The sequence below is a fragment of the Leuresthes tenuis genome, unplaced genomic scaffold (assembly GCF_036924035.1).
Source record: "Leuresthes tenuis unplaced genomic scaffold, fLeuTen1.0.hap1 SCAF_24, whole genome shotgun sequence".
Taxonomy (NCBI): domain Eukaryota; kingdom Metazoa; phylum Chordata; class Actinopteri; order Atheriniformes; family Atherinopsidae; genus Leuresthes; species Leuresthes tenuis.
The window spans coordinates 16,987,465-17,012,840 of NW_027325378.1; the positions used below are offsets into that span (position 1 = coordinate 16,987,465).

Here is a 25,376-nt window from a genome sequence, read left to right on the forward strand (position 1 = left end):
CATGAATATTAAAGTCACCCACTACAATGACTTTATCTGTACTCAGCACTAACTGGGATAAAAACTCTGAGAATTCAGACAGAAACTCAGAATAAGGGCCAGGTGGACGATACACAACAACAAACACAAGAGGTTTTTGTGATTTCCACTTTGGGTGGGAAAAACTGAGAATCAGAGATTCAAAAGAGCTAAAACTAATCTTGGGTCTAGGACTGATTAGTAACCCTGATCTGAAGATAGCTGCCACTCCTCCTCCTCTACCTGTGGTTCTAGGAACATGAACATTTAAATAGTCAGAGGGAGTTGATTCATTAATGCTAACATGATCCTCCTGCTGCAGCCAGGTTTCTGTAAGACAAAATATATCAATATGATGATCACAAATCAAATCATTCACTAACAGAGACTTCAAAGGGAGAGATCTAATATTCAGCAAACCACATTTAATAGTTTGATGTTTTTGTTCAGTTAAAGTTTTTGTTTTAAATTTTTTTTGCACAAGAGGATTTGCTCCTTTTGTGTTTTTTGATTGAGGGGGGGGCAGCATCAGGTGGGAAGCCGCAGAGAAGTGTGTAAGACTACAACTCTGCATCCTGGTCTCAACCCTGGGATGTCATGTTTTTGGATGACTAATAAATTCGTCCATATTTCTAGAAATGAGAGCCGCTCCTTCCAAAGTGGGATGGATGCCGTCTCTCCTCATCAGACCAGGTTTTCTCCAGAAAGATTGCCAATTATCTATGTAGCCCACGTTGTTTGCTGGACACCATCTAGACAACCAGCGATTGAATGAGGACATGCGGCTAAACATGTCATCACTGGTCAGATTTGGCAGGGGTCCAGAGAAAACTACGGAGTCCGACATTGTTTTGGCAAAATTACACACCGATGCAACATTAATTTTAGTGACCTCCGATTGGCGTAACCGGGTGTCATTACCGCCGACGTGAATAACTATTTTACCGTATTTACGTTTATCCTTAGCCAGCAGTTTTAAATAGGATTCTATGTCGCCCGCTCTGGCCCCTGGAATGCATTTGACTATGGTCGCTGGTGTCTCTAATGCCACGTTTCTGACTATAGAGCTGCCAATTACCAGGGTTTTCTCCTCAGCGGGTGTGTCGCTGAGTGGGGAAAATCTATTAGAAACGTGGACAGGTTGATGGTGAACCACGGGCTTGACTTTAGGACTATGACTCCTCTTCCTGACAGTCACCCAGCCACTCTTAAGTCCCGGCTGCTCGGGATCTGCTCGGGGACGACTAACAGAGCAAGCTACGCTAGGTGGCTCCGCACTGACTAAAGGGGCCTGGCTCGCTATCGGGTGGTTTTCAACAGTGCAGAGCCGAGTTTCCAATTCAGAAAGCCTTGCCTCCAAAACTACAAAAAGACTACATTTGTTACATGTACCATTACCACTAAAGGAGGCAGAGGAGTAACTAAACATCTGACACACGGAGCAGGTGAAAGCAGGAGATAGAGGAAGAGAACTGGTAGCCATGCTAAGCTAGAGAACCAGATACACCGCTAAAAAGTGAAAAATAAAGACTAAAGATCTGTAAGAGTGAGCGTTAGAATATAACAAGTATGGGATAGAGTTAACTATGCAAGATGTGTAAATTATAGGGAGAAATAAGGTGATTATTAGTAGTTCAAGGAGAGCGAGAATTGTCACAGTGCACACACACAAAGCAACAGGAAGTGATGCAATACGTCTTACCGCAAAGCAAAGCCGTCAGACCCAGGATGCCTCAACGCCCCAGTGAACCCAACGATTGTTCACTTCACATCTGACTGCTGCTTGTCCTTCTATCAGAGCCTGTTTGGTAAGACAGAATCCTTATGAATTTTACTTTTTTACTTGTTAGCGCAGAGACTTGCATAATTTTTATTTTTTGTTATTAACACAGATAAAGGAATAAATGTATTTGTTGGGGTTTGATTTAGAAAAAACCTGCACCCCAAAAAGGAGGAAATTTCAGTGTTTTGAGTATCATTTAGAATCTACATAAGCTCTTAAATGTCACTTGCTGTACAAGTAAAGTATGACTGTAAAGAGCTAAGATGGAATAGAAAAGTTCTTATGTTGTGGGTTTTGTGTTTGTATATCCAGGTGATGGGTCTCATTGCAGCTTTCCCTTTGACTGTGGCAACATTGAATCTATTCTTTCTTTCAGGTGAACTGCTTGTTCTGTCAGTTTTATTATATTCAGGCTGTTTTTACTTACATTATTTACAATTTGAGCCTCAAAACATGACATTATTATCCAAAATGGAAGTGAATGTCATGTTCTGTTTAGTGGTGGGCAACAATGTAAAATTATTTTTGCTCACTGATTGAGTCATTTTTTCATATCATTTATATTATTACAACAGAGATACGCCTGGACATTTGTGCCAAATTAAGTTACTTCCATCGTTTAACGGAGGCTTACAACCTGATCTAATAACAGAACATGTAATGTTGGTCCACAGCACAAACTGATGCAGATTCACAGTAAAGCCTCCCAATTGTAGAGTTTCTCATGAAACGCAGCTTATTTTTTGACTCTGCATAATCACGTAGTGTTTAACGTCTCACTACATGAGAATTTTGGTGCTTGCTATGTCACATTATAGGCAGTTGATTGTCTTGACCTGGACAAAAAGACGGTTGCGGGTGTAAATCTGTAGACTTTTGTGCAAAAGATCTCTGGTTTTCCCACAAACGTTCAGCCTGTGGCAGTGTATGTTGTCATCTCACAGCCTCTAACCACTCATGGTGACATTGCAATTTCAAAAATGTGAGCAAACGCTACACTTCTCCGGGGAGACTCGGCTTCACTCTGTCACTCGTATGCAGGGGTGAAAGTAAGCAGGTGTTGTGCCGTATTAAGCACCCCTGCCATGAAAAGCACCCCCTCGCGGGATCGGCTGTATGAAAATTTAAGCAATTCGCCTCAATATCGGGAACAAAAGCAGGGGGAAATACTGTCTTGTGATTTAATTATTTGTGTTTGTTATTTATTTAATTCTACTATGTCGCAGTGAATGTAAAGACGGTGTGTGTGGTGTGTGGAGGAAAAAAAAGAAAAAGCAACTTTCTAGATTTTACTGGCGAAAACCTGTTTTGGCTGGGTTTGAATGAAATTTTACCATGACACTTTGCATTATTATTTGCTTCTGAGGACTCAAAGTAGAGGGTAACATCTTGGTTTGGGCATGTATTAAAGGAATTATTGATTTGTTATCTCTTTTTTAGCTAATGAGTTCATGATAATTCTGTATAAATATGACAATATCTTACTGAGTGTCCTCGTTATTTTATTGTAGGTGTTTAAAGTCTGAAACATTTGTGCAGAGAAACAGGCTTTGCTTTGAAAACTATTTTCTACTGAAGTCATTGACAGTGCAGATGAAAAGACCAGCAAGCAACACACTACTGCTGGACGAGGTCTTTGCGACTTCAATGTCCTCACAACTGGTCATAAGATACCCTCTGTGAAAATCAAACATAGAAAAACATTGGATATTAGCACAAATAACAGCGACCCTCTCTTGTTAAACACCATATTTAGGTTGGAAGGCATCTAGCATCCGTTCCAACCACCTCCCCTCAACCCTTTCACAGGTCTTATCACCAGGTCATTAACATGCATATCGCATATCATTTTCTTTCTACAAAACCAAAAATACATGTTCCAGACCCCAAAATGAATTTCTTGTCATGTAGCATTTCTGAATGTGGTTTTACAGGCACTGTGACTGCTTGTCCTGATGATTCAAGCCTCTTCATTACTTCACCGACACCGATGGAAGCACTGAATGGATCTTGTTTGCAAATTCCATGTAACTTTAGTGCTAGACCAGGAAAAGGGTTTGACAGCGGAAGAACTATCATTGGAGTTTGGATTAAAGGGGACCCGAGGTTTGAAACATATCCAACCAATGTTGTTTTCAACAGCAGCATGCCAAATAACACCTATTCAGTGAATTTCACTGGAAGCCTGAGTAAGACCGACTGCACCAGTCTGTTCTATGATATAACCACAAGTCACACAGACAGTTACTTCTTCAGAATTGAGAACGAACCGTTCAGAGCAACAGCTATTTGTGACCCTGTAACAGTAACGGTTATAGGTAAGAAAGCTTTTCTGTCTTCATAATATCAGTGGTAAGGATAACATTGAAAATATGCTGCAGCTTTGACTTCACCAACAAGCAACTACTTAAAAAAAAATCTTCACTGAAATCTCCTATGTGAAACCATAGATTCTGCTTGGAAACCCAGAATCAACATCTCAGGTGAACTGAAGGAGAAGGAGTCTGTCACCATCACCTGCTCAGCTTTTACTCCCTGTCCTCACTCCCCTCCTGAACTCACCTGGAATCTCCAACAAAACTCTCACAGACAAATGGAGGAAAACACAGATGGAACCTTTACAGCTAAAATCCAGGAGACCATCACTCTGTCAGACACACATGATGGATACACCATCAGCTGCTCTGTCAGATATCCTGTGAATGAAGGAAAACATGTCAAGACAGCAGAGACAGAAGTGACTCTCAGTGTTTCATGTAAGTGATCCTGTCAGCACATCATGGTTCATCCGTTTCTGATGAACAAAGTTAATCTGTGTAACATTTTCCTCAGATGCTCCTAAAAACACCTCAGCATCCATCAGTCCATCAGGTTTGGTGTCAGCAGGTAGCTGGATGAACCTGAGCTGCTCCAGCAGAGCCAATCCTCCCATCAGCAGCTTCACCTGGTTCAAGAACAGCAAACATGGAGCCATGAAAGTAGCTGAAGGAGACTTTTACAGATTAAATGCAACAGAAGGAGGAGATTATTACTGTGTGGCTACAAATAGTCTGGGCAATCAGACATCACAAATAATATCTCTTAATATAAAAGGTAAATTACTAACTGCACTCAGTCTAGTCTTTTAAATCATGAAAAAGCTGAGTCTCTCTTCTGGCCATTTCAGTTTTGCTGTGATTGTTTACATTTTGTTTCATCGAGGTTCGCCTGGTGGAAATATACTCTGGGAGGCTATTCTTGTAGGATTAATTGCGATCATCTGCCTGGTTATGTTTGTTTGGTGAGTATGACAAGTACATGTTTTCTTTTTGCTGGAATCAGCCTGTTTTTGAAAAGATGCTGATTTTTAATCCTGTTTTGTCACTGGTGATTTATTTTACAGTATTTTCATGTATTGGAGGCAGACAACTGAGACAAATTCAACTACACAACAGCTCCAGGTAGGAAATTGATAGACCTTGTTTCTTATAGATTATTTATCAAGGATTATGATGATGTGCTGTACACCTGGATCTAGATGACTTAAGCTATTTACAAAACTTATTGTGTTTGCAGAATCGAACAAGTGAAGAGCTTGAAGGAAAACTAGAAGGAAAAGAAGAAGAAAAAGAAGACCTACATTATGGAGAGCTTGAATTCTCCAAGCAGACACCCAGGCCGTCCTCTAACTCAGTGCAGGACCGAAGACAGGAGCTGGATACTGTGTATGACCAGGTTAAAGTGTCTGAGCGACAGACTGCTGATGTCCCAGAGGATCTTTATGCTGAAGTGAAAAAAAAATTAGCTCTCTTTGATTTGTACGGGTTTAATTTAAAAGAAAAAAAGCTTCAGTGTTTATATGTACTAGATGCTTTTTCAAAGCCTTAATGTGGAAAAGAACGCTGGACAACTGCTTACAGTTCCACAAAATGTGCAGCTCTCTTAGATTTGTGTGCTGACCACAAATAGATGCTGTCATGTGATTTGTTTGCGCCTCAGATTGATTGAAGTCCCAAATCCTGGATAACAGGAAATTTGTCCACCTGTTACAGGACACATTTCTTTGCACGTATTTCCAGTGCAGAGTTTTGATTTGAATATATAATTCAAAGAATAGTAATCATCACTCCAAGGACAACAAACTCAGGTTTGGACCTGCTGTTTTGGTGCCAAGCATGATTTGATCTATTAATCAAAGTCAAAGTTTCTCCCAGCAGGCCACAAACATGTCGGTCTACTTTCACTGCTAAGATTTTTGAGTCAGATTTGAACTGCCTTCTATATATATATATATATATATATATAAATACAAAACAAAGCGTGTATCGTTTATAGTAGCACTGGCTTTTCTTCTATCATCTCCATAACAGCATAAGTTTAGTTGACCATGTAATGCTTACCTCTGTTTCTGAATATGGGTGATGATGTTTCTAATTTCACATTGTCAGGTAAAAACACCCCTCTTAAAAGATGAACTGCATATGTATGTCAGAGGTTTTTTCCGATAACACAGAGCTGTTGTTACCATGAGTCAAATAAAAAAGCATCTCAATTTCACTGCCGAAAGTGGCTCAAACACACACAGGAATCACTTTACTCTTCAATAATGCTTTTCAAAAATGTCCATTTTAACTTTACAGCTATTTTAGAAATAGCTAAGAAATGACCATTTCTAAAAATTTGTTTTGAATAAAATGTTTAATTTCTTACTTTTCATTGTATTACAGTATTCCTTCTTTTGTAACCTTATTACAATTAGACAACAGTTAATTCTTATACTGTTTGTATTTCCTTTACTTTCACTGGTTAGCTGTTTTTTTCTGTTTGCTTGCCCTTTGCAGTCCCCTTGTTTTTTTGTTTTCATCCATAGCTTCCCTTTTTCATTAATAATTTGCCTAATGCTTTTTTTAGGCCTTTGTTTGTAATGAAACTCATAGACCTGATCAGGATCATCAACACATGACACCTGTCAGTTCTTTCTTGTGTCTTATTTCTCACTAAATTACATGAGAGTGTACTTATTAAAGGTAAACATTTAAGATTGCTCAAAAGTAATCCTCTTGTAGCAACATTAGTAAAAATGTTACCAAAAAGCGTAGCACTTTCTTTGGTCATCCTGCTTGGTTTATCTATAAGAGGAAAATTATCAAAACTAAGCCATACATTACAAAAGTCTGTAGTTTATGTTCATTCAGTTTTTAACAAATGGACATTAAAGTCCCCACAAACAGATGATTTATCATCCCATATTTGAGCAAAAATATAATCTGTAATATTCATTCATTGATCCATACAAGAACCAGGCTTTCTATCTATGCAAATCAGGGTATGAACTCCCACATTTAACTGAACGTGTTTTAATTGATTGAACTATTGATTGATTGATCCTTCATCTGTAGTGGCAACATCTTACACTATGTGAGACACACCTCCAAACATAATGAAAAATGGCATATATTTTGTTTTTTGCATTTGAATGAACAACTAAACTAGTTTTGAAATGACATATTTCACAGTCTAGTTCTGCAAATGTTTGTCAGCAATTCAAAACCAGTGAAAGATTGTTGCACAGTGCTGTTCCGTTAGAAGTATAATGGCGCACAGGAGGAGAGATCCAAGAAGTAGAAGTAGAAAGTAAAGAAACAGAAAATATGCTGTGGTAAAAGAGACTATCCTAAGATGACCTTAAACAGCTACCGCAGTGTGACTGCATTTCTTTAAATAGAGAAGTAGTTACGCAGAGCAAAAAGATATTTTTCATCCAGTTCTATAATTGGTGTTATTTAACTTCTCAAACGGAAGCTTTAGTGTTCCTTCCCTATTTTGTACTCTGTGAAAGTTACCAAGATACAGTAGTACCTTCAAAAAGCCACATATCTATGACAGTGAAAAAGCACAATCTGAAAAGTTTGTAGTTCTAGAAGTTGCATGCCTGTTTTGTGATTGCTGTAGCTCAGCTTAGGTGAGGATGTGTGTGGTCTAGTTCTGGAGATCAAGGTGCAAACATGCCCTCTTCTGGCCAATTTTGGATTGCCAAACAAACCGTATATTTCTTTTAATCTAAGAACAAATTGTCAGCTTAAGTATAAATGTAGAATATTGCACAAAAATGTCCAACCTCATCTCAAAACAAGAGATTTCTTTAAGCCTTGACAAAAATAATTTAACTTAATGATTTAAATATCTGAACAGCCTGCCTGTGTTTTCTCCTAGATGAGACCTGCCTGTCTGGTCACTTGTATACAATTACTTGATCCTCAATTACTAGGCGCTCTACAGCACTACAGTGCTATAGAACAATATCTCTTCAGGGGAGAATACTTAGCATGTGTGCTCAACCCCACCCACACTCTGTCCATCGTTTGGTTTAACTGAATTTATCTCAGAGGAGATTAGAGGTTTCTTGAGAGTCTGATTATGTTTATTGTGGCCAGCCTTAGGCACACCTGTGCAATGATCGTGCTGTCTCATCAGCATCTTGACATGCCAAACCTGTGAGGTGGGATGGATTATCTCTGCAAAGGAGAAGTGCTCACTAACACAGACTTAGACAGATCTGTGAACAATATTTGATAGAAATAGATCTATTGTGTATGTGGAAGATGTTTTAGATCCTTGAGTTCAGCTCATGAAAAATGGGAGCAAAAACAAAAGTGTTGCATTTATATTTTTGTTCAATTTATATACATATATTTTCAAATGGCTACTCTGTGTATGTGTCACACTCTGTGTAAGGTTCTTTGACACCAGCCAATAAAGATTTCCACTGTTAAGGACTGCATTTGCCATTTAAATTGTCCATAGGAGTGAGTGTGCGCGTGCACAGTTGTGTATCTTGTTTGTCTCTGTGTGGCGTTGTAATGGACTGGCGACCTGTCCAGGGTGTACCCTGCCTCTCACCCAATGACAGCTGGAATAGTTCCCACCACAACCCTAAATTGGATTAAGCGGGTACAGAAAAAAGGATGGATAGATGGATGATGCACACATTTTTTCTGGGAAACACCAGCAGGCCTCTTCCTCACTGCTACAATGAAAGTGGAAACAGAATTTCTCTTCAGGGGCTTAACATCCACCAGACAAATCTATAAATTACTGGATAAAATCATTTTAAATAAGGGGTATAACGCATAGTTATCACAGGTGATATGAGGCTGGATCATAACCAGCTCCAGAACCACAGAGTTTAGGACCTCACACTCACTGATGAATCACAGACAGTGAGGAAGAGGAGGAGGAACCACAGCAAGTGCAGACCACTGCTTATGAACTGTCACCATTCCGTCCTTATATTTATCCACAAAAATTACAGTTAGTACAACTGGATAAGCATAAACTAGTGTCACTGTGAAAGTTGCAACCCCAAGGAAATGTGAAATAGAATAATCTCCTTACTTTCATAAAGATGCCCCAGTGTTTCATTTGCTAAAGAAGACGATAAAAGTATTTCTTAGTATTGAGATAATTCAAACAGCTCTTATCATGGCAGCTACTTAGAAACTTCCAGGTAATATAGTAAATAAGGTTTCTATACAAAACTGACAATTCGACCAGTTGCTTAGTTCCTGGTTAGGACAAGTTCTTTTCTCTTTGGTGACACTCTGTAGCCAAGTTTATTTACTTCAAACCAGTCACAGGAAACATTTCTCTTTTCCTTCCTTCAGATTTGTTCTGCTACTTAATGGAAACTAACCTGCTGCGGCAGATCCACACTTGACGATGAACTGCCCGCTAATAAAAATCACCACATAACCTTTTTCCTCAAGAGCTACTTTCTTCTACAGCTTTGTGGGTATTTTTGTCTAAAAGGCTGTTTCTGGCTATTTTCTGGAATCATATTGTAACAACTCTGGTACATGACCAGAAGTTACAAACTCAAATAAAACATCTCTTAACGTTCTTTTTAAAAACTGTTTGTAGTTCTTTTAAAAATAAAACAGTTTTTAATGTCATTTGTAAAGAGGTTAAATCACATGGCTCTGAATAGAAACGTTTAAAGAAAGAAATTAGTGAGACGTGTACCCTGAAAACATTAAGATTACTTCCTCACATGAAGGGTGACACTTGATGTATTTTTACATTTTGGAGGTCTGTCTGCTTTTAGATTACATCTAAACAGGGAAGTACTTCACAAGTTCTGTTAGAGCTCTGCTGAATTTCACAAACTGCATGATTTATACATAACATGGTTTGAGCAGATATGATTGTAATTACAGATTAGTTATTTTTCCTTTCATTTGTGTTTTACATCCACAAATGCCTCCTTAAACTTTACTGTAACTCAAGTCTGACATGAAAACAGATAATAGTTCCATTTGTCCACATGAAGAGAACGCAGTAGGGTCATAATTCAGGGTTAACACTTTTTACATGGTGACATTACAAATACATTGTTTTGTGTGGGGGAGCATCCATGGGAAATTACCATATTCACGTACCTATCCACGGATGTTGAAACATGTAAGGTGTGTGTATATTTATCTAGCTCCAAACGTGTGCTTTTAACTCCTAACTCTCACCATTCCCGAATGAGAGTGAAATAGGAAAAACATAGGACTGTAGAAAATGACCTGATGTCTCTTCCATGGGTGTCAGCAGAAAAGTTATCCTTCACCCACTCTCCACCTTTTCAGTGAGCTAATCAACTGTGTGAAATGTGTGTGTTATTATGATGTAATGTAGTAGGACAAACATTACTTCAGTGCAAGATGTCGCTGGTGAAAGATGTTCTCACATAGACATGTATGTCAGTAGATCATCAACATAATTATTACTGCATTACTTTGTTAATTTAATGCTTTTTATAGCTTTTTAGCCAGGGGAATACATGGGGGCGACCAGCTGCAGCAGGACACCACTGACAGCAAGGGACACCTCCACCCAAAATGCCATGTTGGAACCCCAGCTCCACCTGACGCCGGGAGTACTGGCAACTGATGGAGTCCTCTCCAAATGACACAGCTCCATCCCAAAAAGAGACAAGAAGGCAAGACTATAGTGACCCCTACCCACCAGGAGGCCCATGCAGTACAGCCCCCATGGACCCCCATGGGCCAGGTACTTTTCACAATAAATCTGTAAATACATATGAACTGCATGGACGTGGGTTCTGCAGGATCGTCACGGCGACTGTAAACAGGTCAAACTTATGTCACCTCCTTTAACCTTTTCTTAGTTTTACAAAGCGCTTTGCAATGTCTTTCTCTTTCACCCACTTATTATTAAAGGTCAAACCGTCTTTTAATAAATTCAAATGCCGCTCATTTAGCTGATTATTATTAGGTGCAGACTGGAGCAAGTGAAATCCATTTTTAAGCTTATCCTGGGGGTCTGGGTCTTGGTGACTTTTTCATGCAAATACAGTATACTAAATCATTAACTGGGCTCATAAAATTTTACTAAATTAAAATCACACTTTTTAGCTCCTCTTCACTCACATAATCATGTCACCCCCAACCCTTGAGCAGAGCAAATAACAGAGCACATGTAAAGTCGAAGTGCAGTGGCTACACGAACCAGTTATTTGAGATTTTAATGTTAATATATTATTGATTTAATACAACCTCAACTCAGAAATCTACTGGAGTCTGACACATATAATTGTACAGTGTGATACTGCCTATATTATCTACTTAATATATCCATAGAGGGCAATAACACAGACTTTATGGGCTGTTTCAATTAAAAAAAAACAACAAAACACTACAACTTTTGAGTGGGCACTGCCTTCCTGGTCTTCCAGAACGCTCACAGTAAAACTGCAGAAAAACTAAAAAAAATACATATATGGGGGTGTCACAGGCTGTTCAAACGCACCCTCATGTCTTCATATTTATTCAAAAGAAGTCTAGTTGGTAACTGGATGAAAATAATTGAGAAATTGTTGGACAGACTTTCATAAAGAATGTTCCGGTGTATCCTGTGTTAAAGGAGATTTGGAAGGCAGTATGATAGTTCCTTTCCTTAGAGATTATCCATGACTCTTATGTATTTCTGGGTGATTTCACTTAGTTAGGAAGGTTCCTAAATAATAAAAAAAAGCACTTTCACTGCCAGCATTTCAGTGAACAAAAGTCCCAACCTCCAGGTCACTGTGTGGCTTTGTTGTGACAGATTGCTCTGATTTTTATGTCGGCCTCAAACACTTGTTTTCATGTAATTTGTCAACTGTCAGGTACAAGCAAATAGATGTCCCTCCACTCTAAGTAGAGACACACTTATATACTGTTATATAAGTATATCTGAATGACTTTGAGTTAAAATTGATACACACAGGAAAACAGGAATGAAGGACAGCCTTAAATCAATTGATTTTTACATTATATGTACAGTAATTAAAAGCTAATAAAGACATCTGTGGAGTCTTTGGCAGTTACCATATATTAGTTTATGGAGGCTTTTACAACCTGAAAAGGAATATTAAAGGAAGTAAATTTCTCTCATGCAGTTTGTAAACACTGGTGGTGATGGAGTGGAGGAAAGAGTGATGCTGAATGTCTGGATTGATGTGATGTGAACTGAAGAGCGACTACTGACACGTGATAAAAGCTGGAGGTGAAAAGGGTGGAGGAGGTTTCACATGGATCTGAGAATGAAATTACCTCAGAAAGCAGGAGAAAAGGTGAGAGTTTAAAATGACAGAGAGAAGCTGTGATTGGGTAAGCTGAGGAAATCAGCTGATGTGATGAGTTAGGAGCAGGTAAACAGAGAGAAGGTAAACAAACTGTATTTGTTGATGACATTTTCTGCACTTGTGCTTCCCTGTTGTGCCAACATCCTCTAACATTACTGTAGAACAGCTTTTCACCACTGGGCTGCACTGTTGGTCACATAAAAGCTGCTGATGTTTCAGGCATCACTTGAGCAAAGATCTCATGACAGATGTTTGACTCAAAGGCAACATGAGGCTCAGTAGGATGAAAACAGCTGTTTGTATCTTGACGTCTTTACAGCTACATTTTCTGTGACTTGTTAGTCATTTGATTTGTCTCCTTAAAGCCAGCTGGGGTGTGATATTTTTTGGAAAAACAATAAAAAATATTATATTACTGTAACTTCTGCCTTTTTATTTGATCAGGTTTTAATGGCCAGTTATTTCACAAGCTTTTTAAAAACTCTTTTCCAGTTTAAACAACTTACCCCTGCTCATGTTTCAGATTTTTATCCCTAAAAACCATTTGCTTTAGCTTAAGCTCTGCTCTCTTATTGCAACCGGCCTGTTGAACTCACAGTGTGCACATGCACTGATATTTTTATACTACACATGTAAATAATCCCCTTTGAAAAACTGTTTCTCATCAACCAAAAAACAGACATGAAACCTTAGCAACAATGTGTGACTACAGCAAAACGATGAAAACTATTTCTAAATCATGTCACATTGACTGTCTGTATAACTAACTGTGCTACATTCTTAAAAAGCTGTTTACTTGGTCATGAAAAACTAAACATAGAAGTTGTTGCATGGTTTGTTGCTGATCTGCTTAATCTAGAAGTACCATCACTGAAACTTCACACGTGGTATTTTAGCTGTATAATCTTTTAACTACAGAACGTCACTAAATGAACCATTGGGATTAAAAAACATCTGCCTAACTGCTGGATGAAACTCAGTGTGAGGTTAAAAAAAAGAATCACATCATTGCCTGTAACCATGTATCGAGTAAGACGTGCTGTAAGAGTGTGTGTGAATGGATGGATGTGGCTTGTAGTGTAAAAGCGCTTTGAGTGGTCAACTAGACCAGAAATGCTGCATTTACCATGTTTGTGTGCAGCAAAAGTGCACAAATTCATCTTTTTGAACTGTTTTCGATGAACACCTGAATTAATTAAAAAAACACTCTTACTAAAACGGGCATTTGCTGACAGTGAGACGTGTAATAAAAATAATCTTTCACAAAACAATTTGTCATTCACACCCTAATGAGCTCAGAATACTACAGTGTGACTTCCTCTTTCACACGGTGGCAGCAGGAAGGATGAAGCCATCAAGCTTTTACTTGACATTTACTGTTGAACAGAGAAGTTGGTTCTTTGATCTGCTGCGGATCACGGTAACAATGATATGAATGATTTATATATTTTAACATTTCCAGCCTGAGATTTGACCATGTTTCTCCTTTTCATGAATTCTGCTGAAAAATACTTCAGGACACAATAAATTCTGTTTTGTAGATTTTAAGTTTCTGGTTTAAATGTTTGAAGTTGCTGAAAAGAAGTTTTAGTTCATATCTGCTTTGCTGAAAACACGGACATACGACCGTTTATTTCAGCTTGTTTTCAGTCTCAGAGATGAAGGAGGAATGTAGGAGTTTCATGGCAGCCCTGTCTGTGAACGTGGTGAAAGTCAACATGTTCCTGAGTGTCTTCTTTCTTCCAGGTGAGCTCTTTGTTCTCTCACTTTCATTTGGAAACATTACTTGAATCATTTCTGGTCTGAAATGTTTGATACTGATGTCATTTAAAGGCTCCACATGTAACATGCTGCAGCTGAACTGTAGTTTGTGTGTCATGAACTTTCTCTTCAGACAGATTTTGCTCCACATTACGTTCATCATTAGTCTGGTTTTACAGGTGTTTTGGCTGGTTGTGATCAGAAACAAGCACACCTCTACATTACTGCACCAAAGGAGATGGAAGCACTGAGTGGATCTTGTTTGCAAATCCCATGTAACTTTACTACAGATCATACAACATTTAACAGCACAGGAACTATCTATGGAGTGTGGATTAAGATTAAAAAGAGTGTTACCTTGAATCCAAACAATGTAGTTTTCAACAGCAGTAAGTCGACTAACATCTATCAAATGAAGATCACTGGAAACCTGAGTCAGAAAAACTGCACCACTCTGTTGTCTGATTTAAACACAACTCATACAGACAAATACTTCTTCAGAGTTGAGAACGGACCGTTCAGAGCAACAGCTTGTGATGATCCTCTTAACATCACAGTTAAAGGTGAGAAAATTTTCTCTTCATTACTCTATAATGTTATTAGTAGGAATAGAATTTGAAATTAGTTGTACATTTATCTTCATCAACAAATTCAAACATAAGACAACAACCATCATGTACATTAAAACAAGAAGACATGGAAATAATTCATCATCAGTCATCACAGGTCGAGTTGATGTAATTATTGTCAGCCATAACATTTGTGACCAGATATTTCAGCCTCCAAAGTACAGATGCAACATTAAGAGTTGTAACAGGAGAATTATAACTTTGATTTGATTTAGCAAATTTTGGAATTGGCTTGATAACTTCACACTGATCTCCATCTGTGTAGAATCAAATAAAACTATTATGGTTTCTTTTTTTTATGTTATCATTTGTGTTTGATGCTAAACCACAGATTCTGCTTGGAAACCCAGAATCAACATCCCAGGTGAACTGAAGGAGAAGGAGTCTGTCACCATCACCTGCTCAGCTTTCACTCCCTGTCCTCACTCCCCTCCTGAACTCACCTGGAATCTCCAACAAAACTCTCACAGACAAATGGAGGAAAACACAGATGGAACCTTTACAGCTAAAATCCAGGAGACCATCACTCTGTCAGACACACATGATGGATACACCATCAACTGCTCTGTCAGATATCCTGTGAATGAAGGAAAACATGTCAAGACAGCAGAGACAGAAGTGACTCTCAGTGTTTCATGTAAGTGATCCTGTCAGCACATCATGGTTCATCCGTTTCTGATGAATAAAGTTAATGTGTCACATTTTCCTCAGATGCTCCTAAAGACACCTCAGCATCCATCAGTCCATCAGGTTTGGTGTCAGCAGGTAGCTGGATGAACCTGAGCTGCTCCAGCAGAGCCAATCCTCCCATCAGCAGCTTCACCTGGTTCAAGGACAGCAAACATGGAGCCATGAAAGTAGCTGAAGGAGACTTTTACAGACTCAAGATGACCAGTGTGACAGATATAGAAATTTATTTCTGTGTGGCTGCAAATATTCTCGGTAATCAGACGTCATCATGGATTCATTTGAAAGGTGAAGGTGAAATGGAGACGTTTTATTTTACATAAAACTGTCAAGTTTTGGGGTGTTTTGTTCTACAAATCTTTTTAATATTTATATAATTTAATTTCATAAAAACAACTGATTTTTGTTTTACCTTTATTTTATTTTTTTTAGGAATAAGGAGCTCTCCACTGTCAACTTCAGTTATTACAGTGATTGTTGTCATTGTGCTCATCTGCCTGATTGTTTCTGTTTGGTGAGCATCAGAATATAAGATGTCTAAAATACAGATGACCTCATGGAGAAGTTTCAACTAAACTTAAATTCAAGTTCTGTCCTTTTAGTGTCGTCAGTAACTTCTACAAGCTGGATTTTAACCTGAAACACAGTAGAATTATTCTGACTGCTCTCTGATGTCTTCCAGGTGCTTTAAGTCCAAACATCCAACTCCACATCAGACTCAGGTGAGTTATTGTTAAACTTTTGTGAACAGTACTGCACAGTGAATGTGATTGTAGTCTAAGATTCCTGACAGCAGCTGCATGAACAGTAAGCTTATCATTAAAATGCTGTTTAACTGGGATCAAATAACCATTCACTGAACGTGAGTCATTATTTCATTCTGTGTGGAAGGATCCAGCTCACTGCACTTCTTGTTCAACACGTTTCCACAGAGTCAAACAGGAGAGGATCTTGCTCTTCAAACACCAGCCACTAAACCAGAGGAAGAACTCCATTATGAAGAGATGAACTTCAGGAAGAGAACTGAACCTTCCTCCGTCTCAGTGCAGGACAGCAGACAGCAGCAGGAGACGGTGTACGCACAGGTCAAAGTGTCGGAGCCAGAAAACAGCTCAACACAGACTGCTGACAGCCCGGAGGATCTCTACGCTCAAGTGAAGAAAAAATAACTTCTGTAGTGTGATCATATAAGTTTATTTTTGCCTCATAAACAATATAAGTTCATGTTAAATGACACAAAGAATCTGTTTTTCCTCCTCACAGTTTTATCACAGGAAGCTCTGAACCTCCTCAAACTGCAGCTCACATGGTTTATTCACTGATATCATTAAGATTAAGATTGAATCATCATCGTTAACGTCTGTGTTCTTACTTCAAATAGCTGATGTGTGATAAGTGATCTGCATATCACATCATTTAGGCCAGTGGTGGAGGACGTCTTCACTTTTCTAATATGTTAAACTGCAACGTCATTGTAATCAAAGGCAACAACGTAACTGTTACATCTGCAAAATATTGTTAATTTCAAAGTTTGTGCTCATTTTGGTGTTGGGACAGGCACCAGTGTGTTAGCACAGCGTTGTGTCTCCTCTTGTTTTGGCAGCACTTTGAGTGTTGAGAAGAACAAAGGAGCTGAACTGCTCCTGTTTTAATGTTCTCTTGTTCTGGCTAGTTATATGATGTATGCATTGTGCAGGAGACAATCAACAGTTTATTATCAGGGTGTGGTGGGTAGATCTATGATTTTATGCTTTTTACTCACAGTTTGGGTTTTAGCTGTCTTTTGATTTTTAAACATGTTAATAGATTTATATTGGAGTTTGAATACTATTAGAGACAAAGTTAATTTACATTTTTATACCTGACTGTTTTATCGTCTGTATATAAAGCTGGTACTCTTGAATTCTTCCTTAAATAGAACAGAATACCTCCTTTTTTAAGTTCCACTAGTTGGCCTGTTTTCCTTGAAAAAAAGTTTTGTAAATCAATCCAAAACAGTTTAGAGAACAAACAGGTGCTGAATAAGTGAGAGATTGTTACGTTGTTTAATCCACAGAAATCACAGGAATGGTTCAGTATACATTACAGGATCAATTCTGTGTAGAATTACAGGAGATCTCCTTCAGTTTAATGCTAATACAGCATTTGTCTGCAATTCTGCAAGATTTTTTTTTCCAATTCAGTCACCATAAATAGAGGCCCAGTAAACCTGTACTGATGAGACTTTTGGATCATAGTTTTTGACTGACAGGTCACTGAAGCTGAGGTTAACAAAATAAACTAAAAACCTGCTGAGGGGAGTAACGAGTAACAACACACAGGTGGTGTAAATCAGAAAACTGAAGGTTTATAGAAGGACAGGAAAAAAAACTGAAGAGATTACACAAGGGGTCTCATCGAATAGTCAAGAAAAGGACCTTCCTACAACTTGTCCTAAGCTCCTCTCCTTGACCACGGTGGAAAACATCATGGGGTTAAGGAAAGCTGGAAGGAAAAGCTCGACCACACTTACACTGAGCTGTGATGTGGGCGTGCAGCAGTGAAACTACAACTGTTCAAGAGATATTCCACAAAGATCACTTTAGATGCTTCCTCTGTAACAATCTTGTCACATTGTTACACAAAGGTTATCTCATATGCATCATATCAGAGAAAATATGGAATATTTAATTTTTTTAGTTTGTTATTGAAGAATTAAATTGAATTAAAATGACAGAGAGAAGCTGTGATTGGATCAGCTGAGGAAATCAGCTGATGTGATGAGTTAGGAGCAGGTAAACAGAGAGAAGGTAAACAAACTGTATTTGTTGATGACATTTTCTGCACTTGTGCTTCCCTGTTGTGCCAACATCCTCTAACATTACTGTAGAACAGCTTTTCACCACTGGGCTGCACTGTTGGTCACATAAAAGCTGCTGATGTTTCAGGCATCACTTGAGCAAAGATCTCATGACAGATGTTTGACTCAAAGGCAACATGAGGCTCAGTAGGATGAAAACAGCTGTTTGTATCTTGACATCTTTGTGTTACAGCTACATTTTCTGTGACTTGTTAGTCATTTGATTTGTCTCCTTAAAGCCAGCTGAGGTGTGATATTTTCTGGAAAAACAATAAAAATGTTATATTGCTGTAACTTCTGCCTTTCTATTTGATCAGGTTTTAATGGCCAGTTATTTCACAAGCTTTTTAAAAACTCTTTTCCAGTTTAAACAACAATTTTTATCCCCAAAAACCATTTGCTTTAGCTTAAGCTCTGCTCTTTTATTGCAACCGGCCTGTTGAACTCACAGTGTGCACATGCACTGATATTTTTATACTGCACATGTAAATCACTTCCCTTTGAAAAACTGTTTCTCATCAACCAAAAAACAGACATGAAACCTTAGCAACAATGTGTGACAACAGAAAAATGATGAAAAGAAAAACTAAACAGAGAAGTTGTTGCATGGTCTGTTGCTGATCTGCTCAATTTAGAAGTACCACCAGTGAAACATCACATGTGGTATTTTAGCTGTAGACTCTTTTTACGGTAGAAAAAATAAATGTTTTATGCTAATTGTAAGTTAACTTCTTCACACTCGTCTAATGTTGCTTCTCAGGACGCCAGCTTTGCTTTGTCCTTGTTTCATGGCCATCTCCATCTGAGTGTGAAGCTGCCAGTATGAGAATTAGTTCTGCCAAGTCTGAGGATGTGGTTGTCAGTGTTTCACCGCTTTGGGTCGGAGTGAGTTGTTGCCTCAAGTGGGGGAGTTACAAGTGGGGAAAGAATGAGGTGTAGTGGGTTTCTGTGTCTTTGGAGACTCTTATATAATTACAGAATGTCACTAAATGAACCATTAGGATTAGAAACCATCTGTCTGACTCCTGTCTCACTTCACAAGTAAAGCAAATGAGCCCTTTAGCAGAATAAATAAATAACAGATTACAAAGAAGCCTAAGCCCCGTGTATTTAGGGCCATGCATGTATGATCTAAATGTTAGCAGATCACAAATCTCGACTAATCAGTTTGCAACAGTCTGGTAAACATTGAATAAGATGATGCTGCCTGTACTTTTATATTGAGAACAGTAAAATACACAAAGAAGAAAAGAGAGGTAAAATGAGAAATACACACACCAATATACAGCCTGATAATATCTTGACTCGTACAGTTTTTTTAAATGGCTGCAGAAACAAACTAGTTCCCCATCTCACTCAACTCTGGTTGATACAGTATGTAAGGAGATGTGTGTGGGTGTGTGTGAATGTGAGAGGGAGAGAGAGAGAGAGAGAGAGAGAGAGAGAGAGAGAGAGAGAGAGAGAGAGAGACAGAAAGAGAGACAGAAAGAGAGACAGAAAGAGAGACAGAAAGAGAGACAGAGAGAGAGAAGTAGTCAGATGGAAAATGATGACTGTGTGTGTACTTGAAGATAATGGGAAGTTGGTTAGTTGGGCTGTCCTCTTTTCCATTTTTCCATCAGGTGGACCACAGCTTTGTTTATTGTTCAAGTTTTGTCTGCTGGTTTTATTGATGTCACAGTCTTTGTTTCCACCTGCTGGATAAACCACTGTACTGTCCCCCATCCTCTTCAGTCTGTACACCGCAGACTTCTGCTACAACTCTGGATTGTGTCACATCCAGAAGTTTGCAGATGACACAGCCATCATGGGGTGTATCAGAGACAACAAAGTGTACAGGAGCTTGGTAAGGAACTTTGTTATCTGGTGCCACATGAACAACCTGCAGCTCAACACCTCAAAGACTAAGGAACTGGTCATCAATTTCGGGGGGGACAGACCCAGTCCTAGACCAGTTCTGTTAGGAACGGAGGAGAGGAGATGGAGGTTGTGAAAACCTATAAATATCTTTGGCTGTGGCTAGACAACAAGCTGGACTGGACAAGCAACACAAGACAGTTGTACAAGAAGGCCCAGAGCAGGATGTACTTCCTGAGGAGGTTGAGATCTTTCAATATCTGCATAAAGCTCTTAGGGATTTTCTACCACTCTGTGGTCACCAGCGTCCTGTCCTACGCTGTGGTGTGCTGGGGAGGGAGTACCTCAAAGAGCTGGAGAAGCTGATTAGGCGGGCCGGCTCTGGTTAGCACGAAGCTGGACCCTCTGGCGACAGTGGCAAAGAGGAAAACAATGGACAAACTCCAGGCTATACTGGACAATGCCAGCCACCCTCTGCACACTCATCACCAGCCAGAGAAGCCGGTTCAGCGAGAGGCTGCTTCTCTGCAGGTTCAGGACCAACAGATTGAAGAACTCCTTTGTCCCCTGTGTATACTTAAATTTATATACGTACTATTATTCATTAGCATCACTATTCACTATTATTATTATTATTTCCATTACCATTACTAGTATATTATTATTATTTTTCTGTTTGTATGGGTGCTGGTGTTGGGTGTTTTTCCACTTTTCTTTATTCTGTACATTTCTGTACATAACAGTGCTGAGTGAGAGTGAGATGGAGATTTCAATTTCCCGGACGGAACCTCCCAAAGAGATTAATAAAGTCTATCTATCTATCTATCTATCTATCTATCTATCTATCTATCTATCTATCTATCTATCTATCTATCTATCTATCTATCTATCTATCTATCTATCTATCTATCTATCTATCTATCTATCTATCTATCTATCTATCTATCTATCTATCTATCTATCTATCTATCTATCTATCTATCTATCTATCTATCTATCTATCTATCTATCTATCTATCATAGACTGAGACGTGCTGTAAGTGTGTGTGTGAATGGATGAATGTTGCTTGTAATGTAAAAGCCCTAATGAGCTCAAAATACTACAGTCTGACTTCCTCTTTCAGGCAGCAGGAGGGATAAAGACATCAAGCTTTTGCTTGACATTTACTGTTTAACAAAGAAGTTGGTAATCTGATCTCCTGCGGATCACGGTAACAATGATATGAATGATTTATATATTTTAACATTTCCAGCCTGAGATTTGACCATTTTTGTTATTTTCATGAATTCTGCTGAAAAATACTTCAGGACACAATAAATTCTGTTTTGTAGATTTTAAGTTTCTGGTTTAAATGTTTGAAGTTGCTGAAAAGAAGTTTTAGTTCATATCTGCTTTGCTGAAAACACAGACATACGACCGTTTATTTCAGCTTGTTTTCAGTCTCAGAGATGAAGGAGGAATGTAGGAGTTTCATGGCAGCCCTGTCTGTGAACGTGGTGACAGTCAACATGTTCCTGAGTGTCTTCTTTCTTCCAGGTGAGCTCTTTGTTCTCTCACTTTCATTTGGAAACATGACTTGAATCATTTCTGGTCTTAAATATTTGATACTGATGTTATTTAAAGGCTCCACATGTAACATGCTGCAGCTGAACTGTAGTTTGTGTGTCATGAACTTTGTTTTCAGGCAGATTTTGCTCCACATTATGTTCATCATTAGTCTGGTTTTACAGGTGTTTTGGCTGATTGTTATCAGAAACCAGCAGGTCTCTCCATTACTGCACCAAAGGACATGGAAGCACTGAGTGGATCTTGCTTGCGAATCCCATGTAGCTTTACTACAGATCAAACAACATTTAACATTAGAGGAACTATCTATGGAGTGTGGATTAAAAGTGACCAGAAGTTTGCTGTGTATCCAGACAATGTAGTTTTCAACAGCAGTAAGTCGACTAACATCTATCAAATGAAGATCACTGGAAACCTGAGTCAGAAAAACTGCACCACTCTGTATTCTGATTTAAGCACAACTCATACAGACAAATACTTCTTCAGAGTTGAGAACGGACCGTTCAGAGCAACAGCTTGTGATGATCCTATTCAAATAACAGTTAAAGGTGAGCAAGGTTTCTTTTCATTAGTCTATAACATTTTTAATAAAATGTGACATCAGTTCTAGTTTTAGTGTAAAACTACAAACTCCTTTAATCTAAGCTTCAGTGTGAAATGAAACATCTTCTGTAGGATTATCAACAGCATCAGTCAGAGTTCAGTGTTAAAGAAAGCAGTTTGTGAACACAAAGTGGTCGTTTTAGAAGTTATCACAGTTGAATACTGCTGAGATACTGACAGTATACATTAAACAATCTTTCTGCTGATGTCTGCAATGCTGTAACTGCAACACTGGAAAACATTTTATTATTTTGTTTATATTATCAGAGATCGGCAAAATCTATATAAATTAGGTAGTTGTTAAGTTTATCTGTCTCTATTTTTTATCAATATGTTTTAGATATCAACAACACCTTCATCTGATTATTTTCTTGTAAATGTTCAGTATTTTACTTTATCTTAAACACAGATTCTGCTTGGAAACCCAGAATCAACTTCTCAGGTGAACTGAAGGAGAAGGAGTCTGTCACCATCACCTGCTCAGCTTTCACTCCCTGTCCTCACTCCCCTCCTGAACTCACCTGGAATCTCCAACAAAACTCTCATAGACAAATAGAGGAAAACACAGATGGAACCTTTACAGCTAAAATCCAGGAGACCATCACTCTGTCAGACACACATGATGGATACACCATCAACTGCTCTGTCAGATATCCTGTGAATGAAGGAAAACATGTCAAGACAGCAGAGACAGAAGTGACTCTCAGTGTTTCAAAAAGTGAAGGTAAAATGAAAAGTTTTATTTCACAAAAAGTTTTTAGGTGTTTTGTTCTACAAATCCTTTTCATATTTGTATAATTTAATTCTCTAAAAACAACTGATTTTTGTTTTACCTTCATTTTATTTTTTTAATGTTTTTTTCCTCTTTTATTTTTTAGGAATTTGGAGCTCTCAACTGTCAACTTCAGTTATTACAGTGATCATTGTTGTCGTTGTGCTCATCTGCCTGGTTGTTTCTGTTTGGTGAGCATCAGAATATAAGATGTCTAAAATACAGAAGGACCTCATGGAGAAGTTTCTTTTTAGTGTCATCAGTAACTTCCACAACCTGGATTTTAATCTGATGTTTTTTGACTGATGTTCATCCAATAATCTTTGCTTCGTATCAGTCTCAACTCGCTCTCAGTCTGTGTCTCTGTGTTTTAACCTGAAACACAGTAGAATAATTCTGACTGCTCTGTGATGTCTTCCAGGTGCTTTAAGTCCAAACATCCAACTCCACATCAGACTCAGGTGAGTTATTGTTAAACTTTTGTGAACAGTACTGCACTGTGAATGTGATTGTAGTCTAAGATTCCTGACAGCAGCTGCGTACACAGTAAGGATTTACTTAGTGTTTAAATTTGCTAAGAGACCCCTTTAAATGTGATCAAAGTGCTAGTTACTGAACAGGATCCAGCTCATTGCACTTCTTGTTCAACACGTTTCCACAGAGTCAAACAGGAGAGGATCTTGCTCTTCAAACACCAGCCACTAAACCAGAGGAAGAACTCCATTATGAAGAGATGAACTTCAGGAAGAGACCTGAACCTTCCTCCGTCTCAGTGCAGGACAGCAGACAGCAGCAGGAGACGGTGTACGCACAGGTCAAAGTGTCGGAGCCAGAAAACAGCTCAACACAGACTGCTGACAGCCCGGAGGATCTCTACGCTCAAGTGAAGAAAAAATAACTTCTGTAGTGTGATCATGTTGAGACATAAATATGTTGTTGATACTCCTCACAGTTTAATAACGTAAAGCTCTAAAGCTTCACACACCGCAGCGCACACAGTTTTGTCTCTTTTGACATTTTTGGACCTGTCTATCCACACCTGGATGTGTGATAAGACACATGCATATTGTGTAATGCAAGTCAGTGATGGAAGAATTAATCACAATTTTACTTAAGCAGAAGTTCTTGTAGTACTTTGTACAACTCTGGTTCTAACAAATATGACACACTCTCTCCATCTTCTTTAACCCAGAGGATGCATCGTTCATGATTTTAATACTGAAATTCAAATTTTAAGCCATCAAACGACAGAACAGTTTTTTCACTGAACTGCAGTCCACCCAGAATCACTTCAGTGAAATTGTAAATATCTGGATACTTCTTGATTATATTTCATTTAGGTTTTTTTACTTTTTTGCAACTTGCTTGCCTCATATCTACACTGACGTTCTTTTAGATATTTAAAAGAAGAAGATATTTTTGGAATTTTTGGAATTGAGAACAGGAAGTTGCCATTAGCTATTTGTGATCCTCTTTAAAAAGCAGTTAAGAGTGGGGAGGTCAAAGTCACCAGTTAACTTCAGTTTGTTCTAAGTGTGACGAGGGATAGATGTGGTTGGTTATACGTAGGATTGAGTATGGTTATGTTCCCGGGATTTGCAGTTTGAACCAGAAATGTAGGAACTGTTCTGACAACGCCACCCTGGAAACTGCACCCAAGGAAATGTTATCATAGGTTTGTTTCATTTACAGTTATGGCACTTAGGTTCGCTAACTTAAGCAGCAAGAGACAGGATTCTATTTCCCATTGCAAATATTTTCAACAAAATTGGGTTTTATGAGGAAAAATGACAAATTCAGAGCAAATTTTTGGTGTGGATAGGCTTGCACGACTGGAAGTGCAGGTTTAAACATGGCACGTCAAAAGGGAGATACCCCCATCAGAGGCCAGCCACCACCTAAAGAACACCAAAATAAAATTGAGTAAATTTGAGTAAACAATCAAGAGGGTTTTCCAAAATATCAAATAAAACCCAATAGTGCTTATGATATCTAACACAAGTTACTCAATGAAAAAAATAGCTCAGAGAACACCCAGCTCCACACAAATCATAGCCACTTATGAGCCAGCCATAGGAGCAGCAAACCATAAGCAGGGTCAAAGGACAGTGTTCGAATAATATCATGAGGTTACACTATGAGAAAAGCAGTACTGTGTGCGAGAATGTTTAGCAGTGTTGGAAGATTAAGGGACACTGTGTGCTGAAGAAGGCCTCCTATCTTTGCTAGCTCTATCCTCTGTACAAAC

General features: G+C 38.6%; 2 protein-coding genes and 2 long non-coding RNA genes across 4 annotated transcripts; all 4 read left to right on the forward strand.

Moving 5' to 3' along the window:
- Nucleotides 1–1,765: 1,765 nt before the first annotated feature.
- Nucleotides 1,766–3,902, forward strand: LOC140284531 (uncharacterized). Its single transcript, XR_011910198.1, has 3 exons — nucleotides 1,766–1,826; nucleotides 2,114–2,177; nucleotides 3,736–3,902. It is a non-coding gene; the product is annotated as an uncharacterized lncRNA (long non-coding RNA).
- Nucleotides 3,903–4,687: 785 nt separating this feature from the next.
- LOC140284530 (uncharacterized) lies at nucleotides 4,688–5,381 on the forward strand. Its single transcript, XR_011910197.1, has 4 exons — nucleotides 4,688–4,894; nucleotides 5,003–5,081; nucleotides 5,184–5,241; nucleotides 5,357–5,381. It is a non-coding gene; the product is annotated as an uncharacterized lncRNA (long non-coding RNA).
- Nucleotides 5,382–14,095: 8,714 nt separating this feature from the next.
- On the forward strand, nucleotides 14,096–20,575 carry LOC140284419 (sialic acid-binding Ig-like lectin 13). The gene is made up of 10 exons (XM_072378290.1): nucleotides 14,096–14,159; nucleotides 14,354–14,737; nucleotides 15,135–15,440; nucleotides 15,515–15,778; nucleotides 15,923–16,004; nucleotides 16,173–16,212; nucleotides 16,423–16,644; nucleotides 18,418–18,476; nucleotides 20,064–20,175; nucleotides 20,492–20,575. The coding sequence occupies exons 1-10, from the start codon at nucleotides 14,096–14,098 to the stop codon at nucleotides 20,573–20,575; spliced, it is 1,617 nt and encodes a 538-aa protein (XP_072234391.1).
- Nucleotides 20,576–20,618: 43 nt separating this feature from the next.
- LOC140284420 (sialic acid-binding Ig-like lectin 14) lies at nucleotides 20,619–24,026 on the forward strand. The gene is made up of 7 exons (XM_072378291.1): nucleotides 20,619–20,757; nucleotides 21,628–21,723; nucleotides 21,918–22,301; nucleotides 22,766–23,080; nucleotides 23,235–23,319; nucleotides 23,550–23,589; nucleotides 23,790–24,026. The coding sequence occupies exons 1-7, from the start codon at nucleotides 20,619–20,621 to the stop codon at nucleotides 24,024–24,026; spliced, it is 1,296 nt and encodes a 431-aa protein (XP_072234392.1).
- Nucleotides 24,027–25,376: the final 1,350 nt, after the last annotated feature.

Bases quoted from the DNA above. Each gene is read 5' to 3' on its own strand.
- LOC140284419 (XM_072378290.1), top strand. From the start codon at position 14,096: ATGGCAGCCCTGTCTGTGAACGTGGTGAAAGTCAACATGTTCCTGAGT. The intron at 15,779-15,922 runs GTGAAGGTGAAA...TATTTTTTTTAG, and splicing joins ATCATGGATTCATTTGAAAG to GAATAAGGAGCTCTCCACTG. The intron at 20,176-20,491 runs GTAAGGAACTTT...TGTGGTCACCAG, and splicing joins ACAAAGTGTACAGGAGCTTG to CGTCCTGTCCTACGCTGTGG.
- LOC140284420 (XM_072378291.1), top strand. From the start codon at position 20,619: ATGGACAAACTCCAGGCTATACTGGACAATGCCAGCCACCCTCTGCAC. The intron at 20,758-21,627 runs GTATACTTAAAT...GCTTGTTTTCAG, and splicing joins AGAACTCCTTTGTCCCCTGT to TCTCAGAGATGAAGGAGGAA. The intron at 23,590-23,789 runs GTGAGTTATTGT...ACGTTTCCACAG, and splicing joins CAACTCCACATCAGACTCAG to AGTCAAACAGGAGAGGATCT.